At 49.1% G+C, this 21,556-nt stretch overlaps 1 protein-coding gene across 4 annotated transcripts in view; it reads left to right on the top strand.

Annotated features, from left to right (window-relative positions):
- The first annotated feature begins 11,502 nt into the window (after positions 1-11,502).
- CACNB4 (calcium voltage-gated channel auxiliary subunit beta 4) overlaps positions 11,503-21,556 on the top strand; it is a 35,288-nt gene continuing 25,234 nt past the window's right edge. For all 4 annotated transcript variants that reach the window (XR_010623051.1, XM_065750411.1, XM_065750412.1 and 1 more), the window contains exon 1: positions 11,503-11,552. Coding sequence is in view for 3 of the 4 variants with exons in the window: in XM_065750411.1 (XP_065606483.1) it covers positions 11,508-11,552 (45 nt within the window). In the remaining variant the exon portion in view is untranslated. The remainder of the gene's footprint in view (positions 11,553-21,556) is intronic.

Below are 21,556 nucleotides of genomic sequence, written 5' to 3'. Positions count from 1 at the left end.
GGTGACCACTTAGAAGACGACATGCCGGCTTTCTGTGCCCCGCAAGTAGCTCCTCTAGAGTCACTGAAAGCTGTTTTGTCACTGATTAATCACACGATTGTCGGAGCGATGCCCAGATGCTTTTCCACCGCGCTCTGAGCCGCCCCGCCCGGCGCGGGGAGCGCTGCAATGCGCGCAGGAGCCGCACGGTGGCGCTGTGCGCCGAGCCCGCGGGCGCGGGGGTTGCGTTGAGCGAGGGAGGGATGGCGCTCCCTGAGCGTCCCGTGTAATCCAGCCTGAAGGATCATCTGCCATGAGAGAAGAGAAGAGAAGAGAAGAGAAGAGAAGAGAAGAGAAGAGAAGAGAAGAGAAGAGAAGAGAAGAGAAGAGAAGAGAAGAGAAGAGAAGAGAAGAGAAGAGAAGAGAAGAGGAAAAAACTGGTAGAGGAAATCAGATTTGCTGATGGAAATGAGCCTGTTTCTGCTGTTTTGGCAATGTAAAATAGTGAGAAGTGAAATGAGAACAAAGACAGCAAAAAGGCAGTCCTGGAAGCACTGCCTTGTGTGCCCAGCTGGCTGTGTGCTGTACCAAGAGGTGTTTCGCTGGGTAGAAGAGGTTGTTCACAGGGTGCTGTGCTCAGGTGCTCAGCTGTGTGTTCCAGCTCAGGATTGTGGTGTAGGTTGTTTTGTTTTTTATGCTGTGCCCTAATTGTTGCTGCTGTTGTTTTTAATCCAAGCTTGCTGGTCCCTGGGCAGCACAGGAGAGAGGAGAACATCTCCTGAGGTCTTCTGCTCGATGACCTTATAGATTTCTAATTAAGTACAAAATTCAGTGCCCCCGGGCTGTTGGGTCACATCATGGCCCTGAAGGCTCAGTTCAGCAGTGTATTTCTGTAGGCACCCAGTGCTTCAGTAACAGCCTGTGTGCCTGGCCATCACGAGCCCTGCTGTCCCACGCCTTCCAGCCGTGCTTCTGTGGAATTAAGGTGCAGTTGTTCTAAATTATTGCTTTGCCTTGTTGCATTTGCTGGTGGCTCGCTCATGAAACCCTGAGCTTCTTGAGAGCTCCAGCCACCGTGTGTGCCTGTGGGAAGTAGTGAGCGTGGAGCTGTGCACCCGAAACTGTGCAGCAGTTATGACGACACAAATTCATTCCGGGTTCTGCTGATTACCATGGTAACCCACATCCAAAATAGCAGCATGAGGCCGTGTAGCAGAAGGAAAACGGGGTTTTGTCCCTTATTAACCCGTGCACGCTACGAATTTTGGCAGAGGAATGCTTAAAATGGAGGTGTGTCCCTTTTTAGTTGCTGTCTGCTTCCTGTGGCTCCTGCAGCATCCCTGGGGCTGGGAAACCTGGGCTGTGTGATGGGTGGCACCAGAGGATCCCGTGCAGGTGTTATCTCAGAGGATGTGGCAACAGCAGGCATTCACAGAGCTGGGCTGAGTGCAGCAGAGGCAGCCAGTGCTTGGGGAGGAAATGGGGATGGGATGAATGATTTGAGCTGTAGGAGAATGAGAAGGACAGGATTGCACTGATGACTAAAAAAGATGAACTGAAGGAGTGTGTGCTTGTGCATTTCTGTCTCTGTTTGTGATTAGTGAAGTGGAATAGGCTGTTTTCTGTCTCTCGTGTCCTCCACTTACTTCACTTGCCAGGGTGTTTGCAGCAGTATGGAGGGATGTTTCTGTGCAGTGCTGCTTGAGGCACTGGGTGCCCAGAAAATGTTCTGTGTGGTTGAAACATAGTTATGAGAATACAATCCATGAAGCCTTTAAACATTTGCTTTTGCACCATGCCTCCAGCACTCGATACCTGAGATTCATGCTCAGTGTGTGTTCACTCTGCCTGGAACACTGGTGTGGGAGCTGCTTTGTTTGTAGTGCAGAACCTAGCTGAAATCACACGGTGCTCCTCTTGCAAAGAAAGCTCTTGAAATACTTGGATTTGCCCCAGATTTGCTTAATGAATGATACAGACGAAGCGTAAAGCTGTTTTCCCATAGTGCATGTAGTCAGTGGTGCCACTTTGTAAGGTAATTCCAGGTGATTTCATGGCTGTGCAGTGCCAGAAGCAAGCCAGCAGTTGGGCATTCTGGCAGTGACTGCAGCTTCCCACCAAACTCCACATTAGCTCGCTTGAAACAAGATGGCACAGCACACATGAGTTCTTCCTGGTGCCACTGCTGCCTGCTGTTGCTCATTCTGTGTCTTATATGTGTTCAAGGGGCTTCTGAGTGTGTTGCTTGTATGACAGAGTACCTGTGAGGGTAACACTGGCACCTGAGGATGCCCTGAGGCTGTCTGCTATTTGTTTGTGGTTGGCAAACCATGCCTGTGACTCTTGCTACAATAAAAGCTCTTTCTGGAAATGGCTCTTGGCTTCTGAAAACGGATGCATTACTCTGCATTATGGATGTGAGCAGGATGGGAGAACTTTCTGGGAGCTGCTGTCCATTAGTCATAGAATCATAGGATCACTCAGGTTGGAAAGACCTTACAGATCATCGAGTCCAACCACGACCCAACCATAGTGCCCTCACTCTAACATCCCTCCACTAAATCACGGCCCTGAGCACCACATCCAGATGGGTTTTGAACACATCCAGGGATGGTGACTGCACCCCCTCCCTGCTGAACAACCCTTTCAGTAAAGAAGTGCTTCCTGATATCCAGCCCAAACTTACCCTGGTGCAACTAAAGGCCATTTCCCCTCATCCTGTCACTGTCACCAGTGAGCAGAGCCCAACCCCGCTCTTGCTGTATATGTAATGCTCAAGGGAAGAGCAAAAAGTAGCTGTAGGTGGAAGGAATATTTGCACTACTCCTGCACCATTCATCATTTAGGATAAGGGCACTCGTGTCTGTTTTAGGATCTGCACAGAACTAAAGACAATTGGTATTTTAAGAAAACGTTGTCATGAATGTCGGACCCGTCACGCTTCTCCTATTGAGTCAGATGCTCACAAGTTCAGGGCATCGTGCAGCTCTCTGCTGCTCCTTTGTCACCTGTGTCCTTGCCACCTACGTTCCCACCTTGAGGTTCAGGTGGGTTCTTCAAAAGGTGAATAAAAGTGAATTACTCTGACTTTGCTGGGTGAAGAATTCCGGGCTTGTGGATTCAGTGGGAGCGGGGGTGTGTGTGTGTGTGGGAAGGAACAAGTCCACTGACAGAAGTGGCTGTTTGGTCTTTAGTGCTCTCTTCCTGCTGCTATGGGAAAAAAAATATATAGAGATGGCTCATGACTAAGTCTGTTAGTTGCTATACTGAGCTTGCACAAAGTGCACTCAGTACAAGATGCTGCACGTTCTCACCCACTTGAAAGACAGCTCCCTATTCTGCTGCCTGGCTTTATTGCTGTTGCAACATATCCCTGCAGGGAATTTTACTTCAGGACTTAATTATGCCACTTCCTGCAAAGCAATTGCATCTTCAAGAAGTCACAGTGGTGAGAAGAGGTGCGAGTGATGCACCCCCAGCCAGCACAAGTAGCATCAGCTTGTCCTCGTACCCTCTACAGCCTGAAAGCTGCTCTAAAAGCAAAGGTTTCCCAGGGCCGAGGCTGACCCAGGTGGCAGTGAGTGAAAGCTGCTCAGGTGCTCCACCTGCACAGCACGAAGCTGCAATCGGATTCTGCTCTTTTTTTCTGCTGAACCGAGAGGTGGCAGCAACATTCACTGCTAAGAGACTTGGTGTGTTACTGTAGGGTAACACTCTGTAATGAAGGTTCAAGTCTTAATTTTACTTCTAGCCTGAACTGGAGTGAAATGAGGTTTTCATCTGTGCAGCGGTGTGGTGGTTGTAGTATTCAAACAAATGAATGACTCCACTTTTTAAAGATAAGCTTTATGAGTTTTTTACTCTATCATGTACTTTAATATTCAGATTTCTTCTGCAGTTTGGCTAAGTATTTTCTCTTACTAGTTTTGAAGGGTTTTTAACCATTTAATTCTATGCTTCCTCATCCAGATATTGAACTCTGAAGACACACGGTTCTGATCTGCTTCTTTATTGCCTGCAGTGATTATGGGTAGAGATGGCAGAGCTATTATTTATTATTCTCAATGTTTCCAATTATAATATCCTGTTGTAAATTGTTCAAGCTTAGCTATTCAAGCTGAATTTTTCCCTGCTCGCTCCCAAATGACTTTATTTTGTGTGAGAACTTTGTTACTGTAATGGTCTACTTTGGACCATAGCAAATAGTAAGCCTGAACTGTTGGGCTCTCTCCATTTATTCTTGCTTTCTTGCTTGCTGTCTCATAGGCAGTTTTACATCTGGGACATAACTTTCCTCTCAGCAATCTATTTAGGGATTTTTCTTTCTTATTTTTGAAGTAGTCTCTGTAAGGATCTTGTCAAAGGCCGGAATCAACTAATCATCCTGTTCTTTTTTTATGCATGCCTGTGGGATTTGAGATTAGGGATGATGCGTATCCAACAACCACACAAAAGAGGCAGGAGAAAAATACTAGTGTTGGTGTAAGTGTTCAGAGCATCGGAAACTGCGTGATGTGATCACGCTTCTGAATGGCACTCGAGCTTTCAGAGTGGCATCTTGAGCATTGGTGCATTGCTTCAAACTGGGGATGTTAAAGGTTTCCGGATGAATCTTTGCCTATATGCTGAGGAACAGATTCGATTCTATTTTAGTAGCTCCTCATGCATCACCCTCCTTTACACACAGGGCTTTTCATACCTGTGCCATGAAGATGGGCTCTGCTGCAAGGATTGCTATAATTATGATTGTTCTCTTTTGTAAGGAAGAGGCAGAAGGTATTTTTAGTGCTCCCAACAGCCTCAGGTTTGTACAAGGAGTCACACAGCACTGCTGCCATGCAGATCACCTGGGGGTACCACAGGAATTAGAACCATTAAGGTTGAAAAAGGTTTCTAGGATCCCCAGCCCCACCCACCCTCTGTGCCCACTGCCCACATCCCTCAATGCCACATCCCCACGGCTCTGACACCCCCAGGGACAGTGACCCCCACTCCCTGTGCAGCTGTGCCGGTGCCTGACCGCTCTCTGGAGAAGAAATTGTTCCTAATATCCAAGCTGAACCTCTTCAGGAGCATCCTGAGGCTGTTCCCTCTCGTCCTGTCACTGGTTAAGGTAGAGCTGCAGGTGTTTGTCACCCTGAATGCAGATGACTCCACGTCCTGGCTTATGTCTGCCTTCTGTGCTGGTGCTGGGCACTGCTGGGCTCAGGTCACACCGAACTGGGATCTCTGTGCAGACCGACCCTGTCCAGGAGGGTGGGCTGGCAGAAAGGGAGCTGCATGGCTGCTCTGCATCTCTTAGAATGAAGCACATTAGGAATATGTTTTAGGATTTTTGTACTGGCTTATGTGTTCCAGGAGAGTGCTGTGATGATGATGAGCAGCCGTCATTTTCAGGACTTCTTACACAGACTTTATGTTCTGCTTCAGGATGGTGAGAGTATCCCAAATTGATCATTCCACTGGGCAGATGAGCAAAGGTCTCTCAGAGGCTTTACAGCCAAGAGCTCCTCTTACATATGCAGTAAAATCCTTGCATCTTTGCTCTTCTCCACTTGCTTCTCAGTGGTCCTGACTAAATATTTAAAGGTTGGATGAGTGGCTGCCCGCTCATTGATCTGTTGTTTCTGCATCAGCTTCTCCATTTGGATGGGTGTCATGGCAATCTGCTGAAACGAACTGAAGCTTCCCATAGGCCCTTGCCATGAAATTCAAAATGCTGTCTTGCAGTATATGGGAATGGGATTATAAAGCATAAGAAGGTGCAGTAAAATCAACAGGCTAATCAAGCCATCCCGGGAAATCCCGAGGGGAAGCAGTAAAGTACAGATAAGGTTCTGCCAGTTTGCCTGGTTGTATTTGCTTGTTTTTCCCTTTAACTTCCTAGCAAGAACAACGAAAGTGCTCCTTAGCTGTGAGACTAAAAACTCTCGGGCTCACTCCTTTTTATCCACCTTCTGTCCTCATCTAAGCTGCCCTCAATGCAAAATAGAAGCTGTAGGTTTACTGACCAAAGGCCAAATTGAATTCTCCAGTGAAATGATGTCTTTCACGGATGCTGGCAGGGCCACTTTTGTCCAGCTCCACCTGCTCAGCCTGGGCCCTGTTTTCTCTAAGGGGTTATTAGAGGATATTTGTGAGAAATGTTTTTCAGTCACATTTGTGTGAACGTTTACAGCTGGAACTGCGAAGATTTGAATGCCTTTGGGAAGTGTGCAGTGCCTGGGAGCTCTCTGGGCTGCATGGCTCCTGGAGGTGTGAACACTGTTCCTTCCCGCAGCCCCAGGTGGGAACTGCTGCTCTTTTGGCATGCAGGGCTGTGTTTCAGTGCTGATGAGGCTTTCCAGAACGCAGGGGTAACTTCAGCTACTTGGGTAAAGTAGCATCAGTTTCCCATTAGGTTACTAATTGGCTTTTATTGATAGTTTCCCATAATTTCATCAGTTGCAGGCTAAAGTGGTATTCAGCAGTGCTCAGCATCAGCACTTACGGCAGTTAAGGAGATTGATTAACATTCATAAGAGAAGAGGAGCTTAAAATAAGAAACAAAACAAATGCTTAATCCTCTGGCCTGGATGCTTTTTGGCACAGAGGAGAGAAATGCACATCTCTGAAAACAGAATCCCTGTATCCTTCCAACAAAGAGCCACGGCACAACCCCAGCCATAGAGACACTGTCACTTTGGGCTGGTACCTATTAAGGCATTTGGTATTTCAGCCCTGTGGGTGCTGCTTGCTGCTTAGAGCCTGCAGATCCACACAGTGCAAGTCCTGAGTTCCTGAGAGGGAGACCCACATTAATGCAGTGATAATGCCATGGGCTGTGTCTTGCAATGTACTGCAGGTCGTTTCAGATTTGCCATGCTCATTTCTGTGCACCGGTGGAAGCCATAATTAGAGTAGGACTGTCTCGATTTATGAAAACCTGAGAGGACATTCATGCCTGCCTCAGGAGGTGGACACAATCCACCCTTTATCAAACACGCTCCGGGAGGCCACAGCTATAGCTCAGAGTTTCCCACAGCTCAGCTCTTTGCAGGACTCCATAGAGCCTGCAGCAAAGAGAAAGCTCACGACTGGTTAAATATAGAGGATACCTACAAATGTAGTCCGGTTACCTCTCTCATTGTAGGTGCTTTAAACTGAGAGAAAGTGACAATGAAGTCTTCACACTCTCTTTAATTATAGCAGCCCTTATATAACAGTGTCGGATAAATGTGTTTCAGAATAGGTGGCACCTCACTTCCTCCAGAAGAACTGTCAAATTAGACCCTGCCAGGCTACTTTATTACTTGAAATTCAAGGAATTAAAGCATACCATCCAGGTCTCTCCTTGAATTAAACCTTTAAGTGTGCCGAGACATATCCCAAACACCACAATGCTTCTTTCTTTTGAAGCATAAATACACACTTATTCATCTGCTAATCTCCAGGACTGCAAAACATCACAGATGTCATCTAGTTCTCACTGCTCATGAGATGTTAGAAAAGGAGGTTAGTGGGATCTCAAGAGGTTGTCTTGTTCATACTTCCACCCCAAGGCAGAAGCTGTTGTTGCTACAAGCATGTGCTTATCTAATCTGTATTATGAAACAGAAAAGGAGAGAGGCAAAAATAAATTGCTGTAGAGGGAGAAGGATGGGGAATAGCATAGAAGAGTGAGGAGCTGGCCTCCTTCCAGGCGACGGGAGAGAGTTCTGCCTTTGGATTGCTGGAGAATGCTGACGGTCCTTTTCCTTTATATTAATGAAATACATACTTGGGCTGCTTTGCTGATTTCAGCACAAACAACATATGGGGAGAGGAATTTTTGTTTTCATCAGGACCCAAAATTCAGGCTCTGAAAGGTCAAACCCAGTGCTTATGTTTTGGATGAAATGTACCGATAAGTACTGGATGTTTTGTGTGCTGAAAGGTGCTAGAAGGAGCAGGTCCATGCCCAGATGTGCTTTAACTGAACCACCAACTCCTTTGGTTAATATGCTGTCATTCTCTGCAGTTAGTACCTCATTAGTCCAAAGTAATGCTGCGAGTCCAGCATTATAACCTTACAGTTGGAGCAGAAGAGCCTTTAGAGAGCTTCAGTCCATCCTCATGGAGGCAGCGTTAGGGTTTGTGGCATCGGGGTGGACCCTCGTGGCAGCACAGCCCACGGTGAAAGTGAAATCTGTGGAAGCACAAAAGGGAGAGAACTTGCTGACTTACATTCTGGCTCTGCACACTGCAGTGCTGAGGTATTTACTTGGTTTGGCAATCCAGTTACTGTGCATTTATTCAAATGGCCCTTCAGTGTGCTTATGCAAATGGTTCGTTGCTGCATCTCCTCAAAGAACAGTGCGAGTGCCGTCATTTGGTGGTGTAATCATTTGATTGGGCTTTGCACACCATTTCCAGTGGTTCTGTACAAAATTCGTGCTTTGGGGAAAACATTATTCCCACATTTGGATAGCTCAGAAATGACTGAATAATTAATATTCAGCAATATATGGATGCACGTCTCACAAAGGATTTATCCTTTTTCCTTTGTGCTTCCAGAAGGGTCGGTTCTCATCAAAAGAAGGGAATGGGGATAATTCCAAATGGCATGGAGGGAACATGACTTGGAGGGAACCCCATATCTGGGAGGTCTGTGGGATGCTCAGCTCGTGCTGACTTCTTCCCCTTTCTTCTTTCCCCTTCCTCTCCTCTTCTCTTCTCCCCTCCCCTCCCCCTCCATTGCCTAGTAATGTTGGTTCAAAGCACCAGGAGCAGCTTAATTAGCACTGAGCCTGTTCTTTTGCCTGCACACTTCCAATGAAGCCTGTAATAAGTCCTTAGGAGGAGGAGTCTTTTAATTAACTAACAATAACAATACATGGTCCTTAGGTGATTCCAAATGATACCTTGGCTGTGGAACTATATGGACTCGTTACGCATCCTCAGCAGACACATTAGGTAGGTCCTACAGAAACTAGATGGTTTTGTGATCTTCTGTCTGCATCTTGTTCAAAGTCGGTGCCTATGGGGACCTGCAGAGCTGTGGCCTGAGATCAAAGGATGATGGATGCTCCCTGCATGCAGTATTGCAGTAAATCCACAGGAAACCTAATTCACAGCAGTCCTGCTGAGATCAACAGAGGACAGCAGTCCTTGCTGGGGAATAGCCTGCAATGTGCCATAAGTAAACCCAGTGGAAGTGGAGACCAGGCTGCTTGAAAACACCTATCAGTCAGCCTCTGAAGATTAATACTGTAACCAAATTGAAAGATACGAACAAGATGTATAAGGCAGCAGCTGACACCATTGGTTTTGAAGGGACCAGACCTTAGCAACACTTCATTCAGCTCATTTGTCCATTGCACGTTGACACCAGGTGCGTCCCACACGCACACACAACCCGGTGGGTGCTGGATGCCCGATGCTGCAGTGCTGGCCAAATGCAGAGGAGAGGTGCCCGGTGCCACAGCCTCTCTGTGGCCTGAGGTGGTGCTCAGAGTGTTTGCATTCTCCCTCAGAAACACCTCCTGAGATGGGGGGTGGGATTTTGAGGCCCCCAAGGCAAATGCCCGCTGCAGGTCGTGCAGATGTCCCTTCTGTTTACATCTTCCAAATGCAATCCCTATTTAATGAGCTGTGTGGCTTTTTATAGTGTCTTTTAGGAGCCTTTCAAGTTGAGTCATTAAATATATATTTTTAATAACCTCTGTATCTTGAAAGGACAGCGTGAAATGTAAGTACTGGAAATCAAATAGCAATTCCCCTGACTTCTGAGTTAAATTATTTCATTACAAATTTATGTGAAGTTGAGACACTCTTTTTTCTTTTTTTCTCCTTGTGATTTCAGATCCTTCCTTTATTTTGAGCTGACAAATGATTCTGATGTTGCACTTAGAAATCCCTTCCCATTTTAAACTTTAATAGTCTCCTACCGAGGTATTTATTTCTTTAAATATGTAACATCACAGATCTTCAAGGTGGGGGCATAGCCCAGGCCCTGCACATCGATCTATTAACTCCTGTAAAGGGAGTTCAAAGAGAGCTTTAAAGGCAGTCTCAGAAACTGAAACCCTCCTCTGTCTGCTTAAGACCCCGTGGAGTGCCCCAAAACCTGCAGGCTGTGCTCTCCAGCCCTGACCCACCTACATGGGGACAGCCCAGAGCAGCAGGGGGCTGGGGCAGCAGGGAAGCAGCTGGGTGCATCAGCTGTAAGATGTGCTGCAAGATGTGCTTTTTGTTGTCACAACAACTGCTCCACTTGACAGAAGTGCTACTCTGCTTGAAACGGACCTCAGAAAAGCCAGCCGAGATCCCCTGTTAATTAATGAGTGCTTGGTCTGTAGGTTTAGCATTGAAGCAAGCCCTGTGTGAAGCCTGGGGATAAAGTGGTTATTCCTTGGAAGAGCTCATTGTCTGAGGGCTCAGTCCTGGGAAACACTTCAGGAGTGCTGAACTTTACCAGCGAGGTTCTTCCACGGTCAGCAGTGCTCCCGTGTGCAGGCACACAGCTTCTGCAAGGTGTGGGCAGAAGCAAGGAGTGCACTGCTGGCACGGGGGGGGTAGGAGATCAGGAGTAAGATTTGCTGTAATGTTATGGAGTTTTTGAAGAAATGGACTTTGCTGAGATGTCTGTCGGGCTCTTGAGAGCCACAGGAACAGCTCTCGGGCAGGAGAGGCAGGGCTGGAAGCGTCCAGGGTACAGCTCTGTCAGGATCGGTTTTCCTAATTCGGTTTTAAATAGGGCCAAAACGTGTGTGTTTTTTCCGTTCTTGGCATTTGGGGTTAGTTCTGTTTGTTTGTTTGCAGCGCCGTCGCAGAACATCAGGGGAAAACTCGTTTCCTAGAGCGGAAGAGAAATTACTCATCAGAAAAGCCTTCACGCTATTATTTTTAAATTAAAATCTATCATCAGCAGACACCCTCCCAGCGCCCGGCAGAAGACGCTGCTATTTCGGGCACGCTGAGCTCGGCACGAGCCGTGCCGTCGTTCTGCGGGGTGTACAGCAGCTCCGACAGCGGGCACACGAGGAGCAGCGGCTCCGTGCAGCACCGCCCGCTCCCAGAGCCCCGCGTTCCGTTGCTGTGTCCTCGCACCGCTGTCTGCATCCGGCACGAGCGGCCCTCGGCACCTGCGGGCCTCGCTGGGCGCCACGGCGGCGGACGGACCGCTCTCTCCCCGCACAGGCGATGCGGGGTCGGGCGCTGCTCGGAGCCGCTGCCGAACGCGCTGTCGGCACCGAGGGCCGGGCCCGGTGCGCGGCCGGAGGAACGCGGGGTCCGCTCCGCGATGCCGCCCGCTCGCTGAGGCGCCGAGGGACGGCGGCGGCGCGGCGCGGCCAATGGCGTCGCGGCGGCGCCCGAGCTCGACCAATGGCGGCGCGGCGGCGCGGTGAGCGGGCAGCGGCGGGAGGCGGGCCGGGGGCTGCGCGGCTCCGGCGGGGGCACCTGCGGTGGTGGCGTGCGCAGCGCTGAGGGGGCAGGCTCGGGCCCGCGCCTCACAGCCCTCCGCCCGCTCTCGGCCCTCGCAGCGCCGGTTCCGCACCCCGAGCTCCATGTACGACAATTTGTACCTGCATGGATTTGAAGACTCGGAGGCGGTGAGTGCCGCGGGGCGCCGGGGCAGCGGCGCTCCGTTACGTAACGTTCGGGTGCCCCTCCTGCCCGGGCCGGGCAGCGGCGGCGCGGGGCGGCCGCGTTACGTAAGGATCGTAGCGCGGACCGGAGAGTGCGGCAGTGCGGGGTCTGCGGGGAGCGGCCGGGCGCGTCGGTGCTACCGGGAAGGGGGAAAATAGGTCCGGTGAAATAGGTCCTACGCCGAGAGACGGTTTGATCCGGCTCTGCTGGTGCGGGCGAAGCGGTTTGTGTTAAGGGTGGCGGGGCGGAGGATGCTGTGTGTGTGTGTGTGTGTGTGTGTGTGTGATTGCCACGGCCACGGGTGGAAACGAGGAGCGATTTCTGAGGTTTCTCAGTGCCGTCTCAATTAGTCGGTGGTAATGGCGTTGACAGCTGTGGGAACTTTGCAGCCTCTCGGCACTCGAGGATGCTTTTCATAGAGTCCTGGAATCGTGGGAATAAGTGAGAATCTCAGCTTTCGTCTACAAATGGGGCTGACCGAACCCTGCAGCAGCGCAGACATCTCGCTGCCGTGTGGAAAAGCTGGAGGCTGTAATCCCCAGAGGGACAGGCACGGGCAGGTACCGTTCCCCGGGTACTGCTTCACTCTGTGCTCCCACTGTTACAGCACTGTCCCTTATTGCTATGGGGCTTCTCATCGGTTGGGAGCTGGGGCAGCGTGCTGGCCAACAGTGGGGCACAGGAGCATTGCTTTCTAGCCAGAGAGAGCCCATGTCATGGCTGTAATGTAACAAAAAGCAAATTAAAGGTAGAGTAGTGCTTCCCTGCGGTTAGGAGAGAATAAGTGAGTGTGCAGAGATGAAAGAAGAGCTGTGTGTGTTGGCTGGGCTTTGGGGCTGGAAGGCACAGCTGCTGAACTGGGGGAGATGGGAGCTGCTATCCTGGACTTGCTGTACTTCCATCCCCTGAAGCACAGGGAGGTGTGATCAAGTACTTGTGCTACTTGAAGTACTTTTAGCACAAAATAAATCATACCGAGATGAGTCACTCGAGTACAGTTAGTGTCTTCCTAAAGTAGGTATTTGCCCTTAGAAAACTCGTGCAGCAGTTTCCTGTCGCGGTGGCATCATGCAAGAAATGCACAGAGAACATTGCTCATCTTCATCACAAGAGATGCGGACCAACACGAGGGCATGGTGTATTTTACCCCAGGGTTTGTTGCATTGCAGCTCTCCAAAGTGGGGCTGTGTTACAGCCAGGGGGCACCAGGGTCCCTTGGCCTTGGAGGGCAGCTGGGCTCGTGCCTCTCCCAGGCAGGCTTTCTTTCCTACTCAACCCAGGAGGAAAGATGGTGTTTTTCTAAGAGTGAACTGCTATGTAGAGGATGTATTTTTTTATAGCTGAAGTTATTATTATGGTGTGTTTGTGTGTATGTATGAAACGAATGCAAAAATACGTATTTATTTATATTACATTTGGAAGAAGAAATGGGTTCAGTGTGTGCATGGCTATTACAATCCATTACCAGCTGTGATGATTAATGCCAAGCAGATGATGCACTAGCTGGTGCGAGGCTTTTTGGAGGAGGGAAATTGCACCGTTCAGGCTGGAAAAAAATGCCACTGGTTGTATGCAGGTAGCACAGGAGTGCACAAAGGGAGGTGTAAGCAACTTGCACAGCCATGAGTACACTTGCAGTGGACATAAAGTTGAGGCTTTTGTAGAGTGGAGCATCATCTGAAGGGAAGTTTTGGCTTTGTTGCCCTGCCCTGTCTGACTGGGGGGGATGCTGGGGGCTAGCTGTAGTACTCTGGTTAGTTTTATTCTAAACAGAGTCACTGTTTGGGGCTTGAAAACTTGTTTGCCTTGTAGGAAACAGGCATCTTATGTTCTTGATTACAAGAGGACCCCAGAACCCTGTTAGCACAGGTACTGAAGACAGTGATTTCCACTGCTTAAGAAAGTCATGGCTTTACCCTCGCAGCTGAGAACTAAGCCCTGTGGTGGTATTCATGGTGAGGAAAGATCTGCATGCTGTGTTGGCACAAAACCTCCCCGTGGCCTTGGGCTGCAGCACAGACTCCATCTTTCCTCAGAATCAAACCTTAAATAAAACTTTACCATAAGAAACCACGTTTCCTGTAAAATCCTCTTTTCCTCCTCAGCAGCGGTGGTGGCTGTGGCTGCTGGCAGTGTCAGGTTCAGCTGTTGATGGCCTGCAGTGCTCACTGTGTGCGTGCCTCTCTGCTTAGTAGTGCCAATTCCCCTTTCATGTCCTTTTCTTCTGTCATTTGGGATGGCAGCTAAGTGATGCCTTTGTCTCCTACCTGTGTTTTTGTGCCCTGCTTTTAGCTATGTGCTTTCTCTCCAGCCCCTAGGTCTTGCATATGCTCTGTATTGAAGCATTTCAGATTTTGGAAGTTAACAAGGGCCAGGCAGCTGTGAGGCTCACCCTGGTAGCCAGTCTTCAGAGGCTGCTGTTAAAAGGGCACTGAGGGACTTGTATGTAGAAGCCCATCACTGCAGGGTTGTTTTAGGGAACTGGGAGGCTGTGTGGCAGTGCAGTGCACAGCAAGGTGTAGCATCGTGGTCCCACAGTATGTGTGTTTCATCCACAGTGCTGGTGGCTTTCCATCATGCATCTCACTGGGGAGCTGTGCCTGGAGCCATCCTGTCGTATTGATGAACCAGTGGTACGGCTTTCTGCAAGTCTGGGGAAGGAAGGCTGCCACCAGAACCTGCTGGCATCTGTGTTTGGTCCAGGAGCTGGAAAGGAGGCTGCTGTGGCACGGGGCACTGGTGTGGCCCTCGTTCTGCTGTGCTGGAGCTTTATGAGGTATCCATGTGAAAGCTGTCTGCAGCTTCTGCGTATGCATTTAGAGAAGATGCTGCTGACAGTCTTCAGGACAGAGGTGCTGGGAACAGGAGCACGATACTGTGCACTTGCTGCTGTTCCTAAGTTTGTGCATTGCTGCTCGCACTGATCAGTCACTTCTCTTGCTAGCTTAGACTCTCTCTCATGGCAATCAAGACCAGAAGGTTTCTGAGTGCTTGCTTAGAAATGCAAACACTGCCAGGGAAGTTTGCTCTGCAGTGGAGGTTGGGTCTCTGTGTCGTACCTCTGTGGAGCATAAGGAAGGCAGTCTTGTCTTGCCCTGTATGTCCTTTCCACTTCAGCAGGTTGAGTATAAAAAATAAGCAAAACATATTCAGAGAAATATTCTTCACCCTTGCCTGTGGTGGTTATAGTCCAGAACTCCTCCTGTTGGTGTAATTGACAGGACTGAGGCATTGTGTTCAGTTTGCTTCCAAACTGCTCTCCAGCACTGCTGCACGGGAGCTCAGCTCTTCGTGGCACAGAGGAGTTTTCACACCTATAAAATCTTGCATGACTTATAGGTAAAATTAATGGTAGAGTGAGGTTGCCCAAGGGCTGTGCTGCATTTCCAGCACACAGACCAACTGGGAGATGCTGAGCTTTCCTCATTGGCACTGACAAGAAGGGAGGTGAGGCTGCTGACACCATCCTTCAGGAGGGCTCGTTCCATGGGGAGGCAGTGGGGGGGTCCTGTGGGGTCTCACAGGGCTTCAATTCCTGTGCTGTTCTCATCGTGGAGGGATGGATGTGCTGGTGAACATGCCTGTACAGGCAGGGAGGACGGTGTTTGCAGTGCCAGTCACTCACTGGTAGCACCCAGTTCCTCACTGAGCATGGCTGGGCTGTATAATGCTGAGTCCAGAAAGTGAAGGTAGGACACAGTCATTCCAGTGCTACCAGTTTGCTCCTTGCTGCTTGTTTATGTAGGGTTTCTGGTTTCTGGTGCATGCAAAGGTCTGTCTTCAGTGGGAACGTGTCAGGTAATTTCTGTTAATGTGACGTTGCCCTCTGCCCGCTGAGTTCTTGCTGAGATTTTGTTGTTACATGGTCGAAGCATTTGCTTATTTTGTTATTTTTTACAGTTTCAAATCTGTTTCCATTAATCCTTAATAGATTGCCTCAACTCATGAATCATCGTCTGCCAGACATTTTTCTTTTGTGACAGGCTGGGAAGTCGGCCTGTTTTCTGTTTGCAGGTTTGCTTGGGTGTTTGTGTTCTTTTTTCTGCTAAAGTTTCCGAGTCCTTGAGCTGCTCCAGCAGTAGCTGTTGTTGCTGTGCCTGATGTTTGTGCTCTCTTCTAGAATGCTTTTGTACCCAGCTCTGCTCCTCTGTGAAGTGTAATGCTGTGTTTGTAGTGCAGCAGTCAAATAAAACTTCCAGTACGAATAACAGTTTTTACAAATCAGTGTCTGCTGTTTCCATAGAGATTTTTTTTTCCACCAAAAATATATTAAAGTGGAAAGCAAACAAAACATGAGCAAAGAGATGTCACGTCATCTAACCAAGAGGAGAACCTCTGGGGAACAGCTAAGTGTCAGCTCTCAGCTGTAAGCTGTCACTGGATGGTGACCACTGCCGAGGGGACGAGGGCTTCTCACAAGTGTACTCACCCTGGGTTGTGGGTGTGTGGCTGCTGGGAAGCATCAGCTGCTCCCTGAGCTCAAGGGCATCTGGGGAGGAGCACGGCTCTTGGTGCTGAAGAAGTAACGCATAAAAAGAGGACAAGCTTAGCCTCAGATTTGCTGATGTCATGGCTTGTTTCCCTATCTCCCTGAAACACGTTCTGCTTGCGAGATACTGAGCTGCTAGATGATTTTCCTTTGAGCGTGCGTTCACAGAGATAGTAGAGCCTGGCTTTGAATTGAGCCACGTGCACAAAGGCACATTGCTTCGCAAGCAGGACAGCCCAGCAACTGCTGGTGGTCATCTGGAATCCAGTAATGAACTTCAGGACTCCGCTCAGCTGCTGCGTGCTGAGTTTGCAGGTGGCACTGAGATTTGCTCGCAGAGTTCCCTCAGACCCCAGCCTGTATTTTTCCACAGTGCTTTGCTGTGTTGTGCCTGGAGCACTTGCTTGCAGCTCGGGTGCTGTGCGGTTCAGGACTGCTTCAGAACAGTGTGCCACAGGTCGTACTCCTGGAGGCTCGTTCCTGGTGTTGTTTTCCTGAAGCAGTGCAGAAGCTGTGTGAGCTGTAGATCTGGAGCTACTTGGTTGCACTCTTTCACCAGCGTGGGGAATGCAGGCTGCCAGGGATGTGATTTATTGCACAACATGGATGAAATGGTGGGGAAAAAGCACTGTGTATCATCTCGCCAAGCACTGAAGTGGTAAAGCACATGTCTGAGCGAGCTGCTAACACTTCGTGTAAAGCTTTGCAGGCCCTTCTATTTTGAGAGTATTCCACTTGAACCAGATATGTTTTCCCTGCAAGTCCTCTCCTGTTTTTTTCCACGCCGGGCCTCTTCCCCGCTCCCATGGATCCCTGTGGGCCCTCAATGCTCAGCTTGCTTCTGCTTTCTCTCCTGCACTGTTTGGCCTTCATACAATGACATCCCAATTCCTGATTATTTTGCTATGGATTGCTGTTTTCTTTTAGCATGTATTGCTGTAGATGCTGCATGAGGTGCTCCTGTGTCCAGCATGTGTGATGCTGGAGGAGGAGGGTTGCTTGAGGGATGTGGCTGAAGCTGTTGATGAGCCCTTGGCACAGCTGCCCATGGGGTGTCTGGGTGCATCCCAAAGGCCTCTTACCTGTGCAGTCAGACAGCTTCTTCACAGCCTTCCGTCCTTTCATCTGTTATCATAAGAACCTGGAGAACAAAACTGTTCCTGATGGTTATCCCCTTTCCTGTTTCTTTACAAATGTTCCCTTCCAGTGCAGGATTCAGTGATGGTATCTTCGAAGCCTTGTTCCTCCTGAGGTCAGCGTATCTACAGAGGAGTACTGCTCTCAGCATTCTGACAGGTCACCAGTTACTCTCTGCTGAGGTATCTATGTCATGAGATAGCATTTAATTTTCCAGAACAATCTGTCACTATCTCATCTGTAGCTGATGTGCCCCTGTGCCATCCTTAGGTGAAAAGGTGTCAGTTATAGCTGAGCTCACCCTGGACAGCAATCCAGTGGCAGGGGAAATCTGTTGTCATTTACTCCAGTCCAGAGGAGCAGAGTGGTGGGAAGTGTTTTGGTGCCTGGTATTACACTCTAGAATGGGTTTTTAGTGCTGCATTAAGTAATCCTTCCCGTTATTATATTAGGTCTACTGTATGTAAACATGCAGCATGAGTGGGAGTGTAGGAGAGGAAGAGCTGCAGTCTGGAATGTCTCCCATTAGGCATACAAAATTTATGGGGTGGTGGTGGATACACAGAAGTTGTTTTGCTCAACTGAATTAATAATTTGACTTTGGCTTTGAAAATTGGCATTGAATGTCATTTCTCACGCTGGTGCTGCCACCAGTTGTAGCAATGCTGAAGACTTCTGTCTATGACAATGTTTAAGGCGTTGTTAAATGTTTAACTCGACTGCTGTGTTCAGAATATATCACATGGCTTTGAGTCAAATTTGCACCTTTCTTTAAAACAGAGATGTTGGATCTCCCCTTGTAACTCATGGTTATGATGCAGGCCTGTGTTGGGCAGGCATCTGTGCCAGGGCTTTGCATGTTGGGTCCCCCACCCACAAAAGCTTTGCTCTCTCAGTCCACACGCTTTCCCAGTGTGTTTGGCTATTCTTCATGTTCTTTCTGAGCCTCTCATTTTCCACTATTGTTTCTTGAGAGAGGGGAGGAGTGCCTGGTGCTGCGTGTACTCTCCAGATAAAACTGCATTGGCATGGGAGGAATGTTCGCTGTCAGCTTCAGGGCAGCGTGTATTTCATAGGGTCACTCTTCAGGCTGGGAAAGACATCTGAGATCAGCCACCCCAACCCATCAGCACCATGCCCACATTTCTGTGTACTTCACGTGCAGAGCACCGTGCTTCGTGGAGAAAGGTATCCTGCCTCCAGGTTACTGGTCTGTATGCATATGGAAGGTGGGAAACAACGAGTTTACATCCTGCTGAGAAGATGTATGCAGGATGAGAGCTTTGCCAATAGTGCTGCTATAGCCGAGGGCAGCCTGGAATGAAATCTCTGCGTCAAGTAATTCCTTGTGCGTGTGGCCCTGGGCTCCGAATGCTTTGGCTGATCTTCAGCCATTGGTTTTGTACATTTGAAGACAAAAACATCTTGGGTTGTTAGCTGCTTCAGGCCAAGTGTGCTGTAGTGTTGACTCAGTTTGAAGTTACAGTCATGAGACCTCAGGGATGGCTGTGATTGCCGTTACAATGACAATACAGTGCTAAGCCCCATGTTGAAACCTGTTGCTCAGGTGCCTTGGTGTGGCACACAAGGACACCATGCTTCTGTGCTTCTCGGGGCTCACAGGAGGATGCTGCTGTTTGCTGCCCTTCTTACTGTGCTTGCTGCTATCTGCAGGGTGGCAGAAAGCCTTCAGGGGGATGGAAATCTGCTCGGGTGTTCTGTCTTCCTTCATAACCAACAGATCATTGAGATTTATTTGGTGTCAGAACCCATTATCTTCCATTCCCCAACAGAAACTGTTAATAAAGTTGGGATACCTTCCTTTTCTTACAGGTAAATGTTTCTTCTTCTCTATCCTTGAGATAACAACAAAGTAGATAAATAAATAAAACCACTGTGGCTTTGCTGTGCTGGAAGCAGTTGTGTGAGAAGTACATCCTTGAGCAGCAGCTTGAAAAGCAGGCCACAATGTTTCCTAACCAAGCTGAACTCACAAACGCCCAGTAACTGAAATATGGGGACAGGGCTGAGCTAGGGGAGCTAGCCTAGGTTTCAGTGGAGCTAAACTGAAGTATTTCAGGGAGGTGCAGCCCCAAAATCCTGATTCCTTCTCATTTCTTCCAGCCGTTAAATGCTTCCTCCCGTTGGTTGTATTCACCCAACTGCAGTTCTGCAATGCTTTGAGCAGTGCTCATTCCCAGCAGCTGAGGAAGATTAACGGTCCTTCCCCCATCAAACCTTTTCAGGAAGGGGAATCATCAGAGTGGTTTCCGGAGTGGCTGTGGCTGCCTGCCTGCCTGGATCCATGCTGCAGTCTCTGGGGATCGACAGGCTTTCCCCCCCCCTTCCCTCCCTTTCATTTTATTTCCCTGTTCTCCTAGAGCAAACTCTGCCTGTGCTCTGCAGTGCTGCTGACACAGCCTGGCCCCGAGCGCTTCCAGACCTCACTCCTGTCTGCTCTCTCCTCGCAGCAGCTGCTGTTTGTCCCTGTGGTCAGGTGGTGGGGATGTGGCTGAGTTACCTGAGCAGCACCCTGCTGACAGCTGCTTCAGGGCGACGGGGAGATGCTCTTCCATGAGGCTCAGCGCTTTTTTCCCTCTTACTTCTGGGGTACTTTTTACTAATTTGCCATTGCTGTTTGAGCACCATGGTTTGCACGGCTCTTTTCCAGCTTGCAGACTGACCTAAGGACTGTGGTATGGAGAGATGCTGAAGGGCTGGTGTTGGGGCAGTTCAGATCTAGATGTGTGGAGCGGTCTGCCCTGCTGGCAGGATGCTGGGCACAGGGGGAGGTGCTGCTTTGCCACCGTGATGCTGCAGCCTCGTGGAGCCGATGGCACACACCAGGGTTTGCACAGCAGATGTGGGAAGAGCTCTTCAGTAATTGAGTTCTGCAGGTTTTGTGCTGGAGGAGGCAGGGGGTGTGCTGCATCTAAGCACAGACCAGCTCCCCGAGGAGGTTTGACCCCAGAGCTGTCAGCAAGCACCCGAGCTCATGGCACAGAGTGGAGTGACACACAAAGCATTTAGCTAATGGCAGAGCGTGTGAAGCAAAGGGTGTATCTGATAGGGGCCTCCCCTTCCCACCAGCAGCACAGGGCACGTGTTCTCACAGGGTCTTGTGGCAAAAACACTTTCATCCCTTGGACTTCAGTTCTTTACCTACATTTCTCCAATCTGCTAGCAGAAATGCTTTTATTTCTACTGGATATACTCAGAGCTTTGCCCAGGCCTTGGCTTCTCTCTAGCACCATGCATGTTCCCTGCCTTCCTGGTTACATCCCAGTACAGATTTGTAGGGCATCAACAAAACCCCCGCCACAGTAATGTTTTGTTGCAACAGATGTACCTCTTACAGAACATCCCAAAAGCTTTAGTCTTGATGAGGGTTTTAAGTCGTCCCAGGATTTTGAGAGGCTGCTCTCCTGGCAGTGCTTTGTTTCTTCCTTCAGAACGTTACCCGGTGCTTCAGCCGGAGCTGTTTGCTCTTACTGCAGCTCTGCTTTCTGATTGCTTGTGGGAATGTGGGTAGAGAAGGAGTGCTTTGCACAGTCAGCTCTCGGTGTCTTTTCCCTGTATTGCTGTTGCCAGCTCACAGACGTTGTGGATACGATAGTGATTCCTGAGGGATTTTCTTCTCTTTGGAACGCTTACTGAATGCAAGTAATGGGAAGTATTAAGCTCTCGTTTCTTCCAAGCCATTTAATTAAGAGTCCATTTTGAGATAATGCTTAAAAAAATAAATAAAAGGGATTTTATCTTAGAGTTACTGGTTTCTGTTCTTTAGCTCTCTAAATGTCACTCTGTTATACAGTGTAGGATCCGAATGGTTTGTTGTACGTTTGTGGTAGTCATAACAATTTGGGAAAATACATTGCCCGTGCTGCCTTTGGGAAAAATACCATGTTGTCAGGAGTGTAGGTGTAGACTCGAGGCACTGGCTTTGCACTAATGCCTGATGTAGCTTAGCACGTTCTCTGTTGACCCCAACAGTGGAGATGTGGAGGTATTTAACCTGCAGCCTTCCCAGATTTCACTGTACCCTTGGGCTTTGCTTGGTCTCAGTGCTCACACTGAGTGTCCATGGTGGGTGGACTGGTGGCCCTGATGCTCTTCGCAAATCTGAGATACACAAAGATAACACAGGTACCTCTCGAAACACTTGTGCACAGACTGATATCCAGATAGAAACTGTTGTTTTTTCCCCCCATGTTACATGTGTCAGTGGGTAAGCACCCGGTTTGCCTGGGAACGTGTGTTGGGAGCATGCCCAGGCAGGCAGCAGCCCCAGAGCCTGGCAAGTCCTCAGGGCCCTGCACTAATCACTGCAATTAAGTTCTA

The sequence above is a fragment of the Cyrtonyx montezumae genome, unplaced genomic scaffold (assembly GCF_038088225.1).
Source record: "Cyrtonyx montezumae isolate F1298 unplaced genomic scaffold, pur_monq_1.0 scaffold_7, whole genome shotgun sequence".
In the NCBI taxonomy this organism is placed as follows: domain Eukaryota; kingdom Metazoa; phylum Chordata; class Aves; order Galliformes; family Odontophoridae; genus Cyrtonyx; species Cyrtonyx montezumae.
Note: the sequence above shows the minus strand (reverse complement) of the source record. Positions and strands in the feature narration are given on the sequence as shown.